The 18,170-nt window shown below is 33.2% G+C and overlaps 2 protein-coding genes across 2 annotated transcripts; both read right to left on the bottom strand.

Annotated features, from left to right (window-relative positions):
- Positions 1-2,847: 2,847 nt before the first annotated feature.
- LOC142526552 (polyubiquitin-like) lies at positions 2,848-5,253 on the bottom strand. The gene is made up of 2 exons (XM_075631029.1): positions 5,107-5,253; positions 2,848-4,341 (listed from the first exon to the last, which is right to left on the bottom strand). Exon 2 carries the CDS (start codon positions 4,339-4,341, stop codon positions 2,962-2,964), a length of 1,380 nt encoding a protein of 459 aa, XP_075487144.1. The 5' UTR covers positions 5,107-5,253; the 3' UTR covers positions 2,848-2,961.
- Positions 5,254-7,356: 2,103 nt separating this feature from the next.
- Positions 7,357-10,928, bottom strand: LOC142526559 (cytokinin riboside 5'-monophosphate phosphoribohydrolase LOG1-like). The gene is made up of 7 exons (XM_075631041.1): positions 10,666-10,928; positions 9,817-9,914; positions 9,579-9,609; positions 8,827-8,926; positions 8,055-8,125; positions 7,826-7,969; positions 7,357-7,707 (listed from the first exon to the last, which is right to left on the bottom strand). The coding sequence occupies exons 1-7, from the start codon at positions 10,918-10,920 to the stop codon at positions 7,615-7,617; spliced, it is 792 nt and encodes a 263-aa protein (XP_075487156.1). The 5' UTR covers positions 10,921-10,928; the 3' UTR covers positions 7,357-7,614.
- Between the last annotated feature and the right edge of the window lie 7,242 nt (positions 10,929-18,170).

Here is an 18,170-nt window from a genome sequence, read left to right on the forward strand (position 1 = left end):
TATAATCATTTTTACATATGGATCCAAGAACAAAACAATGCGAAAAACATGTACAACAAATTGTGCACTTGCAAAGAATAACAAATCAAATACCAGAAGCATTTGCAGACACAAAAGGGGTAACTAAATCATATATACATGCTGCAAATGCCCCTACTCGAATTGAAATTCCGAAGTAACAAATTGAAGATACTCATGATGTCATTAAACGCCTGAAGCGTGAAAGGCCAGTCGGTTCCAAGGATAAAAATTCTCGAAAAAAAAAAATTCATAAAGAAACAATATGATCACAAAAGAGAAAATGATGTTCCTGAACAAACACATGATAATCACAAAATAGATAATTATGTTCCTGAAAAACACATGATGATGAAAATGTTCTGTCAGAAACACAAACTGACGAGAATCATCAAATATCTATCAATTACATTAATACTGGAAAAATATGGAACCGAAAAGATATAGAAGAAATTGATGATATATTTTCTTATAATGTGGCAATCGACATCATAAATGATAATGAAGATCATAAACCAAAATCTTTTGGTGAATGTAAAAATGGACAGGATTGGATAAAATAGAAAGAAGTCATCCATGTTGAATTGGATTCGCTAAATAAACGTAATGTTTTTGGACCTATAGTCCTTACACCTGAAGGTGTAAAATCTGTTGGATACAAATGGGTTTTTATTAGAAAGCGAAATGAGAAAAATGAAATAGTAAGATATAAAGCTCGACTTGTTGCACAAGGTTTTTCTCAAATGCCTGGAATTGATTATGAAGAAACGTATTCTCCCGTGATGGATGCAATTACGTTTCGGTATTTGATTAGCTTGGTGGTATCTGAAAATTTAGAAATGCGTCTTATGGATGTTGTTACAGCTTACTTATATGAATCACTTGATAGTAATTATATATATATATATATATATATATATATATATATGAAAATCTCTGAAGGATTTAAGATGTCTGAAGCACAAAGTTCAAAACCCAGATAATGTTATTCTGTGAAACTACAAAGATCATTATATGGGTTAAAACAATCCGGCCGAATGTGGTATAATCGGCTAAGTGATCACTTGATGAAAAAGAGATATGTAAATAATTCAATATGCCCTTGTGTTTTCATTAAGAAAACAACACCCGGATGCGTAATTATTGCTGTATATGTTGATGATTTAAACATCATTGGAATGAATAAGGAAATTCAAGAAGTTGTGTCATACTTGAAGGAAGAATTTGAAATGAAGGATCTTGGAAAAACCAAGTATTGTTTGGATTTACAAATTGAACAAAAAGAATGTGGAATATTTGTTCACCAGACAAATTATACAGAAAAGATCCTTAAACGTTTTAATATGGATAAATCAAATCCTTTAAGTACTTCAATGGTTGTTAGATCATTAAATATAGAAAAAGATCCATTCCGTCCATGTGAAGATGATGAAGATATTCTTGGTTCAGAAGTACCATATCTAAGTGCTATCGGTGCTCTTATGTATCTTACAAATTGTACAAGGCCCGATATATCTTTTGCAGTAAATTTATTGGCAAGATTTAGCACATATCCAACAAAGATACACTAGAACAGAATTAAACATATATTCCGTTATCTATGAGGAACGACATACTTGGGAATTTTGTATTCAAAAGATGCTAATCCAAGTATAATTGGTTATGCCGATGCTGATACTTATCTGATCCACACAAGGCACGTTCCCAAACTGGATATGTATTTATTCGTGGAGGCACTTCAATTTCTTGGCGTTCACAGAAACAAACGCTCGTAACAACTTCATCAAATCATGCCGAGATTATTGCACTACATGAAGCAAGTCGTGAATGTGTGTGGCTAAAATCAATGACCCAACATATCCAAATCTCATGCGGATTATCATTTGACGAGAAGCCTGTGATATTATATGAAGATAATGTTGCATGTGTTGCTCAATTGAAAGAATGATACATAAAAAGCGACAAAACTAAACATATTCCTCCTAAGTTCTTCGCATTCACCAAGGAGCTTGAGAAGAATAAATATATTGATGTTCGTCACATTCAATCAAGTGAAAATTCATCAGATCTCTTCACAAAGGCACTTCCTACGACAATATTTAGAAAGCACATATATAATATTGGGATGCGCAATCTACGAAATTTGTGAAGAATTGTTCGTGTCAACATGAGGGGGAGTTTACGTGACTGCACTCTTTTTCCCTTACTATGGTTTTTATCCCAATGAGTTTTTCCTAGTAATGTTTTAACGAGGCAGTATAAAAACACGTAATGAAGACAATCATTATGATCATCATCACAAGAGGAGTGTTGAAAAATAATATTTAAAATGTGTGTATTGAATATTTGAATGTTGAATATTTGAATGTTGAAAATAAGTTGTAAATATTGAAAATTAGTGTGTGATGATGTAGGTAATGATAAATTTATTTTTGTATTATTTGTAAAAAATTTCTATAAATAGATCTCTCATTTGTGAAAAAAATCACAATTGAGTTGAGAGAAAAATATTATAAAGTGTGTAGTTTGATAATTTTGAGTTTGAGATTTTTAATTTTTACCATAAATTTTTATTTTTTCCACAACAAGAGAAAACCATTTTTGGTTACAAGTTTTCCTTTTGGTACATCATATTCAACTTATTTTCAATTTTCATATATTAAACGAATATTATAATTTTTGCATAAGCACGATCCTCTCGACTTCTTCACCCCAACCCAACCCGGTCTGGCCGCATGCTTTCAGATAATCAAACTGCATTCGTAACTAAATTAAAATGCATAAAAAACATCTTTAACGAACAATTAGTTTGCTTCAAAAAGCCAACAATAAGAAAAATCACAGGTATATTTGCAACCAAACCGAGTAAAGCCAAATTGTATGTACGCGTATCACAGAATCAAACCCAAATCGTCATAAAACAACAGATCATAATAGTGTACTTCAAATGTCACCACCACCTCGGAGCCGAAGCACCAGGTGGAGAGTGGACTCCTTTTGAATGTTGTAATCAGCAAGCGTCCGACCATCCTCGAGCTGCTTGCCAGCAAAGATGAGCCTCTGCTGATCTGGTGGGATACCTTCTTTGTCTTGAATCTTAGCTTTCACATTATCGATAGTATCTGAGCTCTCAACTTCCAACGTGATCGTTTTCCCAGTTAAAGTCTTGACGAAAATCTGCATTCCACCCCTCAGACGCAAGACCAGATGGAGAGTTGACTCCTTCTGGATGTTATAATCTGCGAGTGTTCTCCCATCTTCGAGCTGTTTGCCGGCAAATATCAGACGCTGCTGGTCCGGAGGAATGCCTTCTTTGTCCTGAATCTTGGTTTTGACGTTGTCTATTGTGTCAGAACTTTCCACCTCTAACGTAATGGTTTTCCCAGTCAAGGTTTTGACAAATATCTGCATCCCGCCTCTGAGTCTCAACACTAGATGGAGAGTCGACTCCTTTTGAATGTTATAATCCGCAAGCGTCCTGCCATCCTCAAGCTGCTTGCCAGCAAAAATCAAACGCTGCTGATCTGGAGGAATACCTTCCTTATCTTGAATTTTTGCCTTCACATTATCAATTGTATCTGAGCTCTCGACCTCTAATGTAATGGTCTTCCCGGTCAAGGTCTTAACAAATATCTGCATGCCCCCTCTCAACCGAAGCACAAGATGCAGAGTCGATTCTTTCTGAATATTGTAATCAGCAAGGGTTCGGCCATCTTCGAGCTGCTTCCCAGCAAAGATCAATCTCTGCTGATCAGGTGGGATACCTTCCTTGTCCTGGATCTTAGCCTTAACGTTGTCTATGGTATCAGAACTCTCAACGTCTAGTGTGATTGTCTTTCCTGTGAGAGTCTTAACGAAAATCTGCATTCCACCGCGGAGACGGAGAACAAGGTGGAGGGTGGATTCCTTCTGGATGTTGTAATCTGCTAGAGTTCGTCCATCTTCAAGCTGTTTCCCAGCAAAGATCAGTCTCTGCTGGTCAGGTGGGATACCTTCCTTGTCCTGGATCTTCGCCTTGACGTTGTCTATGGTATCAGAACTCTCGACTTCGAGAGTGATGGTCTTTCCCGTCAGTGTCTTAACAAAAATCTGCATTCCACCACGGAGACGGAGAACGAGGTGCAGGGTGGACTCCTTCTGGATGTTGTAATCGGCTAGAGTTCGTCCATCCTCGAGCTGCTTCCCGGCGAAGATTAGCCTCTGCTGATCAGGAGGAATTCCTTCTTTATCCTGAATCTTCGCCTTCACATTGTCAATGGTGTCAGAACTCTCGACCTCGAGAGTGATAGTCTTGCCGGTGAGGGTCTTAACAAAGATTTGCATCTGAAAGTAAAAAGAGGCATTAAGCCATGAGTATTTTGCAAACAAAAACAAATAATTGGAAAAAATGATCATCCCACACAAGCAGTTGAACACCAAATTAATCATCAATCAAATTGCAGAAAAAAATTCCAATTGAAACAAAATTCGGGAAAAATGAGCAAATTAACTAGATGGTCTTAAATCTTAATTCCTGAGATATTTTTTTAATCAATATGCCAATACATTTCAGTCAAAAATAGAATTTCAAAGAACGCCAAGAAACCAAATTTTCATAAACATATACCTCAAAACATGAACTAATGATCCAAAAGAAGACCGAAGGAACTAAATGCAAAAAACGAAACCTTTTGAATTGTCAAGATTTCAAATAAAATAAGAATTAAAAATACAATAATTAGTCGTAACTAAGGGAAAGGACAACAATGAATCTTCAAATTATTGGGAAGATATCAGCTACGAAACCAAATTCAACAATTCCGATTAAATAACAACGATACGTCAGCATATCACCGATCCACAAATCCCTAGCCCTCACGAATGGACGAAAAGCAAGAAATCCAAAATTCCCGAAAAGCAAGAAATCCAAAATTCACGAATCAAAAGCAAAAAAAAAGACACAATTCACAATATAATACAAAAATAAAAGATCGAATAATTTCAAATCAACAAATTCGATAAAGGTCATAGAAACAACAGACAGTGAAAACACGATGGGCCACGGATACAAATTGCAAGATCAAACAGCACCAGAATTAAAGAATTTACCTTTCAAGAAACTGATTCAGGGGAGAGATTGAAATATTTTGTGAATCGTTTCGCCACACGAAATCGAACACGAGATGGAATGAAGAAAATAGGAATGACCTAAGAGCTTATATAGAGAGGGGATTGGGTCGGCTAATGAAACCGACACGCTTGGACTTCCGCTACTTAGTCAAACCCTAAATATATATTTTTGGAAAATAAATTATTTTCCATTAATTCGAAGCTAAGGCAAAAGACCTGTGAGATAATGTTCAAACGAGCGTTCTCGACCAATCTAGAATCAATGAAATACTTATTTTTTTAATCATGATAGAAATTATGACTCGTTTCATAAATATAGATCTGTAAAACCGTATATCAAAAACTTATTTTTAATATAATATTTATATCTAATGCAATAGATTTTACATATCACATATGGGTGGTAGGGGAATTTTTAACTAGTTATTTGATTCGAATTTGATATGTCTTATTTAGATTGCATTTTAGTAGATGAACTTGAAATTTATAAATTTATTGGTTTTATTGTTACAATAAAATAATATGTTAGATTTTAAATTTATATTCTATTTATTTACACGTTAACAATACAAAATAGAATGTATTTCAATTAATATCATCATATTTATTTACATAAATACTATATAAATATATAAAAATAAACATATAAAAAATAAATTTAAAATTTATAATCATACGTTTTTAATAACAAAAATACATTTCAAAATCATCTATCATGCGCAAAGTTTTAAATTAAACTATGTTGACGTCACGAAGAAATAGTCGAAGGAGTTGTCTGTATCGCACTTATGGGGCCTGGCCCATTTGTAAAGGTGGGCTATGGACCCAGTAATACATGGGCCTCATTTCACAGAATTGCTAATGCCAAACATTTAATTGACGTGGCACCACCACAAACAGTGATCAATCCAAATTCCTTTTTGGTTTGATGGCATACATCGAGTGGTTTTTCCCTTCGGTGTTGCAAATAACTTGAATCAATGGAAAACCTTTGAATAGCAACACACAGGGAAAAAATATTATGTAATTATTGTGTTTCACCCTTGCTCTTGTTGTAACCACACTTTATAAAACAATATTTAAAAAAAAAGGATTATCCGCTGATTGAACGAGATTAACCTGTTTATTAATATGGGGTACTTCAAATTTTAAAAAAATTTAAAACATTGTTTTTAGGTTTAAACCCGTTTAAATTTGTAAAATTTGAAACTTCATTTTCAAGCTTCGCCATGTTTCAGGTTTTTAAGTTGGATCAGAAGTCACAAATCCAATTTTTCAGGAAAATAATGTGATACATCTAATAAGTCGGTATCACCATTACTTGTTTGTTTTTTTAATAATGAAACTCGAAGTCATTATCTTTCGGTTAACATTAAGTAAACCTCTAGGCTAATACAATAGCCTAAAAATTATACTAGTCAGATAAATCATATTGTATACATTATGTGCAACAGGCTGACCTAAGAAAGTGTTGAAACATGCATGAAATCAATCTCATGAATAGTGATCAATCTTAAGTTCACTCACATTTCATCGATCGACTAATAGATTGCGCATGAAGTGATCTCACCCGATGAAACACCAACTCATATTCCATTTTATATGTATGAAATGCACCAAGTTGTCCTTTCATTAATCAGTTTAAGCTGACCCCCTTCCCTACTAGTTTCTTGTTACTAACCTTTGGTGGGATCAATGTTGTCTGTCAATCCATATCTTAACAGCAAACAAGCGTCAGAAAATTAGTTGAGACATGTTTATAATTATAACACAAATGGTCCCTCGTTCTTATCCTTATTTCTTGGTTACACATGTTGCCTACACACACATGGCCCGGTGCTTTCATTTATTAGTTTTCTTATGGCATGTTAAACTTATTCTGACATATTTGTATGAACACAATGCATATGCGTAACATTTTGCTTCTGTGATTTCACAGAAACTTAAAAACCATGAAGTCTCTTGGAATTTAGAGTATTATACGTAGTACAGAAAACAAACAAGGATATACTGATCCTTTCTTCCTCCATGACTGCACCGCAAATGCCCGAAACGTTAATGGCAGTCCCATCTCTTATTTTCACTTCGATATTCGTCGTTTCCATGATAAGAAAAAGGCATTTTCTAAGAACATCATTTTAATCTAAGATATCTTAGATAATAGATGCATATATTGAAATTGTAACATAATACAGAATCCCGGTGAGTTGAGAGTGAATAAGCAAAACATGACAAGAAAAATAGTGTAAGTTTTCATTGGTTGGAGATTAAAATTACATAAAGCATTCTTAGTAGTTACAAATTGCAGATAAGACTAAACTTAACTTCTTTGTGAAGGGAAAATAAGGTGTCAGATTCCAATGATAGAATATACAAAATACTCCCCCACAGCAAGAATTTTGAAATTTTCCCAGTTAGCATTTTCTTCTGATGCCAATTCCAAGATCTAACCATATCTGCTAGTCTGCAATTCAATTCGACTTCCTTTCACCTAGATATACCGTATTTCTGGGAGTAACCGAGCTGCTCAATCTCCCAACTCAATTTCGAAGCAACCCTTTCGTGGCGTGGCACATATTCCTATACATCACAAAGATTTGAGTAATTAGGGGAATCAACTTTTGGTTTGAAACAGTTAACCTTTTAGTGTATTTTGAGGTTCTTTGCATGGAGATTGTAGTCAAATGGCATATTTTACCTCCAGTTTCTTGACAAGTTCCCTCGACGTTGCTGCAGATACGATAATGTGACGAGCATTTGGACAAATGAAGCCTTCCTCTACAGCTTTGTCAATAAAAGACAGTAGGGAGTTATAATATCCATCCACATTCAGCAATCCAACCTGCGTATTGATCATGATACCTTAAGATACGATCCCCTTCTCTACATTTAGATCAATAAGTTTCTTAGTTTTTTTCTTGAAATACCGGCTTATCATGAATTCCAAGTTGAGCCCAAGTTATCACTTCGAGTAATTCCTCCAAAGTTCCATAACCACCTGCATATTTTGGGTTACCCAGAATCAAGTCTCGAACTTTGCTCGATTTGTGTACAAGAAATGTCATGTTGACGCTTAAAGATGTAGACAAACATGAACCCTTTGAACTTTATTAACCTGTGCCCTTGTTTGTACCGGCCTATACAGGTAGTGGGAGACATAATCATATAGTAAAGCATTTCAGCAATGATTTCTCTCAAGGTAACATGATAGAATAAATCAAGATGCTTCTGTACTCTCTGATTGTTTGACTGAATTTGGTCTTGGAATGTAATCAAACCATTCAACAGACTCAATACAATGAAAGGATGATCATTCTTGGAATAGGTGAGCATGGGTTCTGTCAAGTCAATCTTCAAAGCAAACCAGGACCGGACCCATCGGAGGAAACTAGTTGGGACGACTCCTAGCTTCAACTTTCAAGTTACTTAAAAAAATGTTCAAGTCACCCCCATTTTCACTAAATTATCGTGTTTATTTCGACTTTCAAATTTTCGGTGTAATTTTTCTAAAAGCACATCAAGTTTCCTCACTTCGTGTAATTTATATACCGCCCCCAAAGTCACATGTAACTTTTTTCTTTCTTCAGACGAAACAATTTTAAAATTTTACGTGTAAATTTTCTAATACCACGAGTTTCACCACCTAAATCCCTTGAATCTACCCTCGTCCTAGGTCGTTCATTTGGGCATAATACCAACCTGGTAAGGCAATAAAAGCATCTGAATGCCTAGCCATCTCAGCTTTCCTCTGGTGCATATCAGCTACTGCCTTCACTTCCCCGACTGTTACACCGGTTAACTACAAAAACTTTGCTCAATCTCATTAACCCAAAGTGTTCCAAAACCCAAGAAAGTTTAATTACAGTTAGGTGCTGTGCACTTTTTGCAATAAAGAATGGACTAGTGCAAGAATCTTGAAAGTCAGCAACACCAGAGCAAGTGGTAGATTTACTACCAGATAAAAACATATACATACACTTGAAAAACTTTTAAAATCACATAAAAGTCCAATATGGAAGAGTACAAGAACACAGCAGAGCGAATAAGGGGTGGGGGTGAGATAGAAAAAGGGAAAATCTTGGAGAACACTTGAGTCCAAAAATGCATAAAATGTTGTGAAAAACACCAGCCACCTAAGTACTATACTGTGGATAAGGTTGTAAAGGACCAAACAAGACACAAGGATTTTCATTTTTCCATGTCAGAATCAAGGAGAACATCAGATTGATCGCATTTTTTTCAAATAGGAGAAAAATACACAAAATCAGTAAAAAGATTTGAAAAATAATAATAAGATTTGGGAATGAATAAGCGAGCAATCCAAGAATCTACTGCAGCTAGGGCCATCATAAGAAAAATGGCAAAATGATTAGTGAAATCTTTTGTGGGATATCTAGTTTTAATATAAGAAAAGACCTAAGACTTTTAAAATCATAGCAGACAATACCTACCTCTCTAGGCATGAGAGTCTTGGGAATCACCCTGTATAGGGAGACAATAACATGACAAATATCAGTTTTAATGAAGAAATAACCAAACAATCCGAACATAACAAGCTAATCTCAAATTAGTAATCTTGGAAAAAGTAAAAATCCTACTATTTTAATTATTATTTCTAGCTATTTTACAACCTTTCTAGCCCAAGATTAAATGCGTGTAGGATTGGAAATTCAAAATCAAGAACCTCACCCAATTACATGCCTACCGCCATTATGAACAGCTTGTGAAACCAACCCCATCAAGCCAATGCTACCTCCTCCGTAGACCAAATCAATGTTCCTAGCAACCTTATAAAAACACGCATATATATCAATATTAAAGTTCCAAAAAAACTCCAGAAAAAATTTAGAAAACAAAGTAGAAAAAATTATCTTACTATAGTCATTATAATAAGATTATAAGTAATAAACACTGTGCGGGAGTATTTTTTGAGTGGCATTCAAATGTTATTTTACTATCCACTGGAGGGAAAAAAAGGTGAACTTCACTGCTAAAATTTGAGGGACGCCATTGATGAATTGACTGGACATATGTGAAGTTGAATCTAAACTAAAAATCCAACTGAAACTAATGTGGGATTTCTGTTAAATAAATTCTTGAGGGAATGACAGAAAGAGAGAGCCTTTTTGAGTAATAAAAATGAAGATTCTACATGTTTGTGGACTGGAACACTACGTGCATGAGAGAGTATGGAGTAAAAAATAATAAAAAAATCAATGGCGTAAGCAATGAAATTTTAAAAATCCCAAATGAAAAAACACGGTGAATTTTTAAGGGAAAAAAAACAGAGAGATGGAATGAAAAAACTCTTGAAGCCATTTCCTGTCAAATCCAAATAAATAACCATGAAAGTTGCAAAGTTTAGATTCAAAGATTTTTAGGCCAATAACTTCTGCACAACCCATTTGAAAACAAAGCAACCTTTTACAGCAAACCCAATGAAGAAAATACAAAAAAAATGAAAGAAAATGAAAAGAACAATAAAAAAAGGGCAACTTTGTTCAATGGGAAAGAAAGGGAAGAAGATACGTATATTACCAAAACTTTTCCTAGTTCAATAGCAGATTCCTGATAGCTAGTCTTCTTGCCTTGGCTACTCCCACAAAACACACAAATCCTCTTGAATTTCGATAACGATATCCCTTCATTTTCTCTCTCCATTTCCTTTCGCTGCAATTTCTCTCTTCTTGTTCTTCTAGTTTTATTTATCCACCCCTGTTGTGTGGAATAATAGAGTAAAAGATCAATCTTGCTGCTAATAATTGTCTCCCCGTATAAATATGCATACTGCATCAGTGGCAACTGTGGTCTTATGTGGGCACATAGGTAAATAAATAAATACTGAAATAAAAAGTGTGTGTATATATATAGTTTTGTTATGATTTTTATCAATTGTATTTATTTTTGTATTCATCGATGAGTTCATCGTTCACTTATTTGATGTGATTAATCAAACTAAAATTATATATCTAATAGGTGAGAGTCACACATATATACACTATTACAAAGATAAACAAGTCAAGTTCCAATTTTACAATGTTCGGCTCTTTATCTCGTGAAAAGATTCTCTGATAGACTCGCAAGTTATCTCTTAGATAAAAAATAATAATATTTTGATATTTATTTATTTTTATAAGTTTTACACTTTATTTATAAAAAAATATAGAAAAATCTATAAAATTTATTTATTATAATAAAATTACAAATTTTAATAAAAATATTATATTTTATCTAAATATATAATGTAGTTTTAATGAACTTTATTAATATTTAAATTTATATTTATTAAACTCGTTTATGTTGGATAAAATCTCGAATAAACTCGTAATCTATGAATATATTTGTTAAATAAAACTCGAATTCAACTCGATAATAAACGAGTCAAACTCAAACATTATGAAATTTGGCTCAACCTGATTATATCCTTATTAATATGCACGAGATATAATCTTTTAAAAAACAATTTATTAATTGTTTTATTTACTCGATAATACCATTATTCTCTTAAAATATATTTATGATAAACATTTTAGTAGATGTGTAAATGAACCAAACCGTTTGCAAGCTATTCGAAGCTCGGTTCGATAAAAAACTCGTTTGAGTTCGTTTGTTAATCATATCAAGGCAAGCTCAAGCTCGATTTTGAGCTCGAAAAATTAATCAAACCAAGCTCAAGCCTGATATTCGGCTCGTGAGCTCGCAAACATGTTTGATAATAGGCTCGCGAGCTCGAGCTCGGCTCGTTTAGGTAGCTCGTAAACTTGAGTTTGACTCATTTGTTGAGTTGACAAATAAAAATATTAGTATTAATGTCAATGGAAGGAATTAAATACAAGACAAATAAAAATATCAGTACTAATGTTATTATGAACTTTGCAGGATACTTGACTAATTGTTATTGGAGATGATTTTGTAATTCCTGATTTTAATGGATTATTTGACGTCCTCCCTACTTTCTCACCACACTTAGTTGAAGTATTAAAGGGGTGAAATTATTTCATTATTATTTATATGGTGATAACAGTGTATGATGAATATTCTAGATGTATTATTTTAGAATGTTCAATAATATATTGATTTATGTTTTTAGCTCTTATTTGTGTCGTTTTGGTTATTTATGAATGAATTTACATTTTTATGTTTGATTTAAAATTGGTTTATAGATATATTTAATTTTTAACAAGCTCGAATCAAGCTCAAACTCGAGCTCAACTTTATGCTTACGAGCTCGAAAACGAACCGAGCTCAAGTTAGGCTTGTTAAACATGCTAAACGAGCTATTAATGAATCAAACTCGAGCTTGGCTTGATTAACATGCTAAACGAGCTTTTAACGAGCCGAGCTCGAGCTTTTCCCGAGCTTAGTAATTTCAAGACAAACCAAGCTCGAGCCTGATAATAAAAGCTCGAATCGAGCTCGAGCCTCAAACAATCTTAAACGAATCAAGCTCAAGCCTGATACTATTTGGTTTGGTTTGAATAGTTTACATCCCTATATTTTAGATTGGGATATTTTTTTTATTCAAATACCCTTATTTATAAATTAACTATATTTTCCATTTTATATATATATATATATATAATTACCTATATTTTCCAATTTTATAAAGATTCAACATGTTAGCTAACCATGAGGGTAGATTTTAATTTTCAATGACATTTAATTTATACTGAGAAATGTATTTTCTGCTTAGAAAGTATATTAAATTCGCAAAGTTTTGTCAATATTCCGAATTATTACTTTTATTCATTCAGAATATAGATTAGGGTGTTCACACGTGGATAAACAACACTCCCGTGCGAGACTGGCACGTGTGGACAACTTCATTTGGTATTTTTTTTCAATTCAATTGAGTTAGAGCCCCGTTTGCATTAAAAAACTAGACTAAAAAAACTGTTTTTTTAAAAGTAATTTTATAATTTTATTATATGTGTTTGGATGAATTTTTAGTGCTTAAAAAAGATCTTAATTAAGGTAAAATTGGTGATTTTTCAAAAACCCAAATTTGGAGTTTTCAAATAGCTTTTTAATTTAAAAATAACACTTAAAATACTTTTGTAACCAAAAGCTTAAAAAATCATTTATCCTGTGAGAACCCGAATTTCCAGCAGTAGCTAGCATTTTACAGCAGCTTGCAATATTTAGCAGCAATGCAAAAATGTCAGCAGAAACTAACAATTCCAGCAGCAACTGATATTTCAGAAGCTGATATTTTTCCAGCAGATATAATCCAACAGCAGAAGAGTTCAGTAGCGCGAAATTCCAACAGACAGCTACTGATTCTGCTTATGACTTGTAACTGAAGTATTTAACATGGAATAAAGACTGTTAATGGCACATCATGACATATTATGACCATTAATTGGGAGGCTAACGGTCAGAATTTTGCCTATAAATAACACCATCAAATATCTGAAATGGTGTTACACAAATCTTGAGTTATCACTTAAAATTCGAGCTAAGAGAGTTCCTTTTTCGAGCTGTAAAATCCAGTAGCAAGAACAAGCATATTCCAGACTTCAACCGAAATTTCTAGCAAATTACAGTAAGTGGGTTTATATATAAATATCTTGAAATCAGTTTGATAATGTCTGTTTTGAAGTAAAGTATATGTATTTTTGATTTCTGATATCCGAAGCTCTGAAACTTAATGAACTAATGGTAGGAATATATATCCTGAAACATTTCTGATTCCTGATTTCTGATTATTGACCTCACCCCTCAGAGGAGAGAACATGTAGGGGACTGATATCAGTTTAGCCATGAAATTCACAAACGTGCTCAGTGCTTGCTTATTAAATTTTAATCTGTTCTAAAACTTGTTATTCCTGAATACTGATTCCTGTTCTGAAAGTAAAACTTTCTGTTTATTATTTGTATTATTGTTTCTGTTGAAAATGGATTCGAAAACTGGAAGTTATTCCCGCCCCCACTTATTGAGTGACGATCATATCACTCACCCACCAAACTCATCTCAGATAAGAACGAGGAAGAAACGTTAGAAGAAGAAGAGCAGAATCAGTTCTGGGGCTGGTGAAGAAAACTGTTTTTTCTCAGTTCTGATTTATGTATTTATATTCCGCTGCTTCTGTTAAGATATTATTTTGTCTGGTTTACATTTCTGCTGTAAAACATTAGTTATTTGAGTTTGTATCAGACAACGAATTATGCAGTATTATGAATAAAAGACCGGTTTCTTTGTACTTCTGAGGCTTGTTGTTTTTCGAATGTAAATTTGAAAGCAATGTCGGTGTCGACCAACCCCGTCCATGGGGCGTGACATATCCCATTAAAATTTATAAATAAAAAAAATTATTTTTATCAAGAAAAATACTTTTGTAACCAAATGCATGTTAATCATTTTAAAATCATTTTCATATATAAAAAGTGGTATTTGGAGAAACCGGAAAAAACCACAAAATTTAAAGCTTTACCAGTTTTTAAAGCTTACAAACATGTATGTTATATCTATGCTATATTATTAAATATATAAGGTTTGTGCTAGTTTATATTTTAACCTGTTACATATTTTTTTAAAATTATACCAGTATCTAATAAAGTGATGCTACAAGTACAACGATATTTGTAACAAAAAAGTTTATAACACAAAAAATTCAATATAAAAATATCATTTATCAAACTCTCATGATAAATTCATCACAAAATCTTATTAAATAGTAGCAAAATTTCACGATATAATTGTTATATATATATCGTTGTATGATATATTTGTTGTACTTTTAATAATATTTTATATAACATAGATGGCTACATAAATATTATATTTAGTCATTTAATGAAAAATAGGAGTGAAAAGTGCATGTTTGATTCATATTTTTCTTTCTATCTCAAGAATTGAGATATAGAAAGTTCCACGGAGATTGATTGCAGTGTGAAAATGACACATCGATAGACTTTTGTCTCTGAGGATTTTGTAATCCAATTTGGTTCGGCGATTGATTGTGTAGTAATAATAAACTTTTTGATGTGTTTTTTTCCGCTAAAAAAGATATAATGATGTCAATGTGAAAAATAACAGTCTTTAAAATAGTAATTGAATATATAATTTCTAACATCTATTGGTCCGAAATGAAATAAAATATGAAGGAAAAAAGAATGAAAATGAAACGATAGTTTTATTTCATTCCAATAATTAGTACCGGAAGAGAATAATATGAGCATATATATATATATATATATGTATATATATGAGAATATGAGCATGAAATTTAAATTATCTTTTCGATTGAAGGGAGATCATTCCTCCTCATGCCAGCTCCTCAATCCTCTGGTTTAAATAGCAAAAACTGTAATAAAAAAAAATTCGATTTTTGATCCTTTAATAATGTCATGTCAATAATCATCGGAAAAAAGATTAAAATTGTCAAAAAATTGAAATGTACATGATCAAAACTGAAATTTGAGAATACTGATAAAACCAAATTCGCAAAGACTATGTATATCATACACTCACAAGCGAAAATGGTTCAAAAGACCTCCCATTGAGAAGAATTAGCAGAAAAATAAAACACATTTTAAATTAGCGTTGGGATTCTCACAAAATTGACTAGTTTGTCTGTGCACTTTACTAAACTTCAAAAGATTTTGAACTTTATAATGTATTTTTAAATGGATTGGTGTAACATGGGTCTAATTATTTTTAATTCGCACGCCTGTTAATTATTTTTTTAAAATATATTTTAAAAGTTTATGCATTAAATTTGAATATAGAATTATTAATGATGATTTTATGTATTGTAAGGACCGTGTATCGTATTATCGTAAATCCTATGTTGATTATCAATAATTTATGAAACTGTCATGTGATTATGTATATGATGTATATCATGACAATGAAAATGAGAAAATAAATATTGGATATGAATTGACGTTGTAAGAGCTCGAGTGGAGAAGCCGGACGCCAATACAATGCAAAATCAATATTTGGACAGAACTTGTGGCGCCCGAGCGGTAGAAAGTGACCGCCCGAGCGCCAGTGTGGGAAAAATTGAGGCTCGGACAGAACACTCCGCGCCCGAGCGGTAGTTTTTGACCGCCCGAGCGCGGTGTAAGTAGAACTCGGGGACAGAATGTCTCGCGCTCGGGCGCGAGAATTCTACCGCCCAAGCGCGAGAGCGGTGGTGATAAGAATGAGATTTTCTCTTTCCCTTCGCCATTTTCTTGTCAGCAACTTCGAGGAATTCAAGAGAAAATCAATTTTTTTCGTACGAAATCACTTCGAAACGTTGTCCAAACGCGAAACAAATTATAGATTCGGAATCTTCGCGTTGAGAGCTTCCTTTTGAGGTAAATTTCTTCTAGTTTCAGCAGCTCTAAATATGAAAGTGCTGGAATAGCATGTATTTGAAGTCGAGATTCCTATATGTGGTAGAATAACCGACAAGAAACTCGTATTCGAAGTCGGAATTGAATTATGTTATGATTTTGATTTGATATGAATTTTCAAAGTTTCAAAAGATATTTGGAACTTATATTATTGATTTTGGATCATATTATTAATTGAAATGAATATGTTATTGATGTAGATAAATTATTATACTGATATTTTCAAGCTACATCAACTGGAACGAAGAATTGAGGTATGTTGCGACCGGGTAACATACGACAGATATCTGTATTATATGATATATGTTGGATTGATTTGATTGATTGGAATGAGAATACATGTCTATATGCCTTATTTGTTAAGTTTATGTGGCATACATGACATTGTGATTTGAATATCGATGTATAAAATAAATGCTTTGTTAACACACATCGTTTGATGCATACATCGATACATGACATGCACGTTGAGCTATGATCCTTGGATATCCTGATATGATTTGATTGGATTCTGGGGTTTGTGAACACAATGCTATGTTTGGTATTACATGACCCTTAAAGCAAAGACATTAGTGGCCCCGATGATTGATTGAGATTTGGGATTTGATGACGCTTTGTCGATGCTATCATACGAGTATCCCTCATTGAGGCCGGTGTGCCAGCTCGAGCATTGATTTGATAGCAATTCGTTTGATTCTGACATGTGCTCAGTGGATGGGCATTTGACCTGATACCTCCACGACATACATGCATTGCATACCATATATCATTGTTTAGATACTTGTGGTATATATGATGGTTGTTCCATACGGAGCTTTGCTCACCCCCAAGGGGGGCTATTGTTGTCTTTGTGTGTGGACAATGGCAGGTACTCCAGGATATCAGGAGGCCGGAGAGGGTACTTCTGGAGGGAGTCACAGTTTGGGCTAATGTATGTTGGTAAAATTAAAAATTCAAGAAATAAATATTAATTATAAAGAAATTTTTTTAAAAACGAATGGTGACTGAAAAGATGGGGGTGTGGGTAATATATGGGTGGCCGTTATTAAGCAGCAGCCTTGTTGTATTCATAGGGAACATTTTAATTTTAATTTCACGGAACAACTCGAACTATAGCATGCTGTCCCCATTTCATATATGCTTTCTCTTCTCACGTGCTTTTCCCTATTCCAGCCATACTACACTACTAAACACAAATATATTATATATAATATATTTTTTGGAATCATGTTATATCATAAAGTTGAAGTACTTACATTAATTTATTTGAATATATCTAATATATTCATTCAGAAATATTATATACTTGAGCATTGGAGACTCTTGTTATGAATGTATGATCTGCGTTTAAATATCGTGTTTGATCATTCTCCTATTAGAAAATCAACCTCAATAATTAGATTATGTATCTGGTGAGACAGTTTGACGGATTTATATTTGTGAGATTGATCGATCATGTTATCCATATTTACAATAAAAAGTAATACTTTTTCATTGTCTACACAAATAGAAGATTTGTCTTATAAAATTGACGGATGAAACCGTCTCACAAGATTTTTTTTCGATAATTTTGTACAGCTTGTAACTCATGAAAAGAATGTGTGACATTGATTTTATACTATTTATATGAATGAACATACTTTAAATAATGGATTGTTAACCAATCTATAGGATAATTATGGATTATCGATAAGATT

This window comes from Primulina tabacum, chromosome 2, assembly GCF_025594145.1.
Source record: "Primulina tabacum isolate GXHZ01 chromosome 2, ASM2559414v2, whole genome shotgun sequence".
NCBI lineage: Eukaryota > Viridiplantae > Streptophyta > Magnoliopsida > Lamiales > Gesneriaceae > Primulina > Primulina tabacum.

Excerpts from the sequence above, each read along its gene's own strand:
- LOC142526552 (XM_075631029.1), bottom strand. The coding sequence starts at position 4,341 with ATGCAAATCTTTGTTAAGACCCTCACCGGCAAGACTATCACTCTCGAG.
- LOC142526559 (XM_075631041.1), bottom strand. The coding sequence starts at position 10,920 with ATGCAGTATGCATATTTATACGGGGAGACAATTATTAGCAGCAAGATT. Across the intron at positions 9,610-9,816 it reads GGCGGTAGGCATGTAATTGG|GGTGATTCCCAAGACTCTCA; the intron begins GTGAGGTTCTTG and ends CTCCCTATACAG. Across the intron at positions 7,708-7,825 it reads AACTTGTCAAGAAACTGGAG|GAATATGTGCCACGCCACGA; the intron begins GTAAAATATGCC and ends TGTGATGTATAG.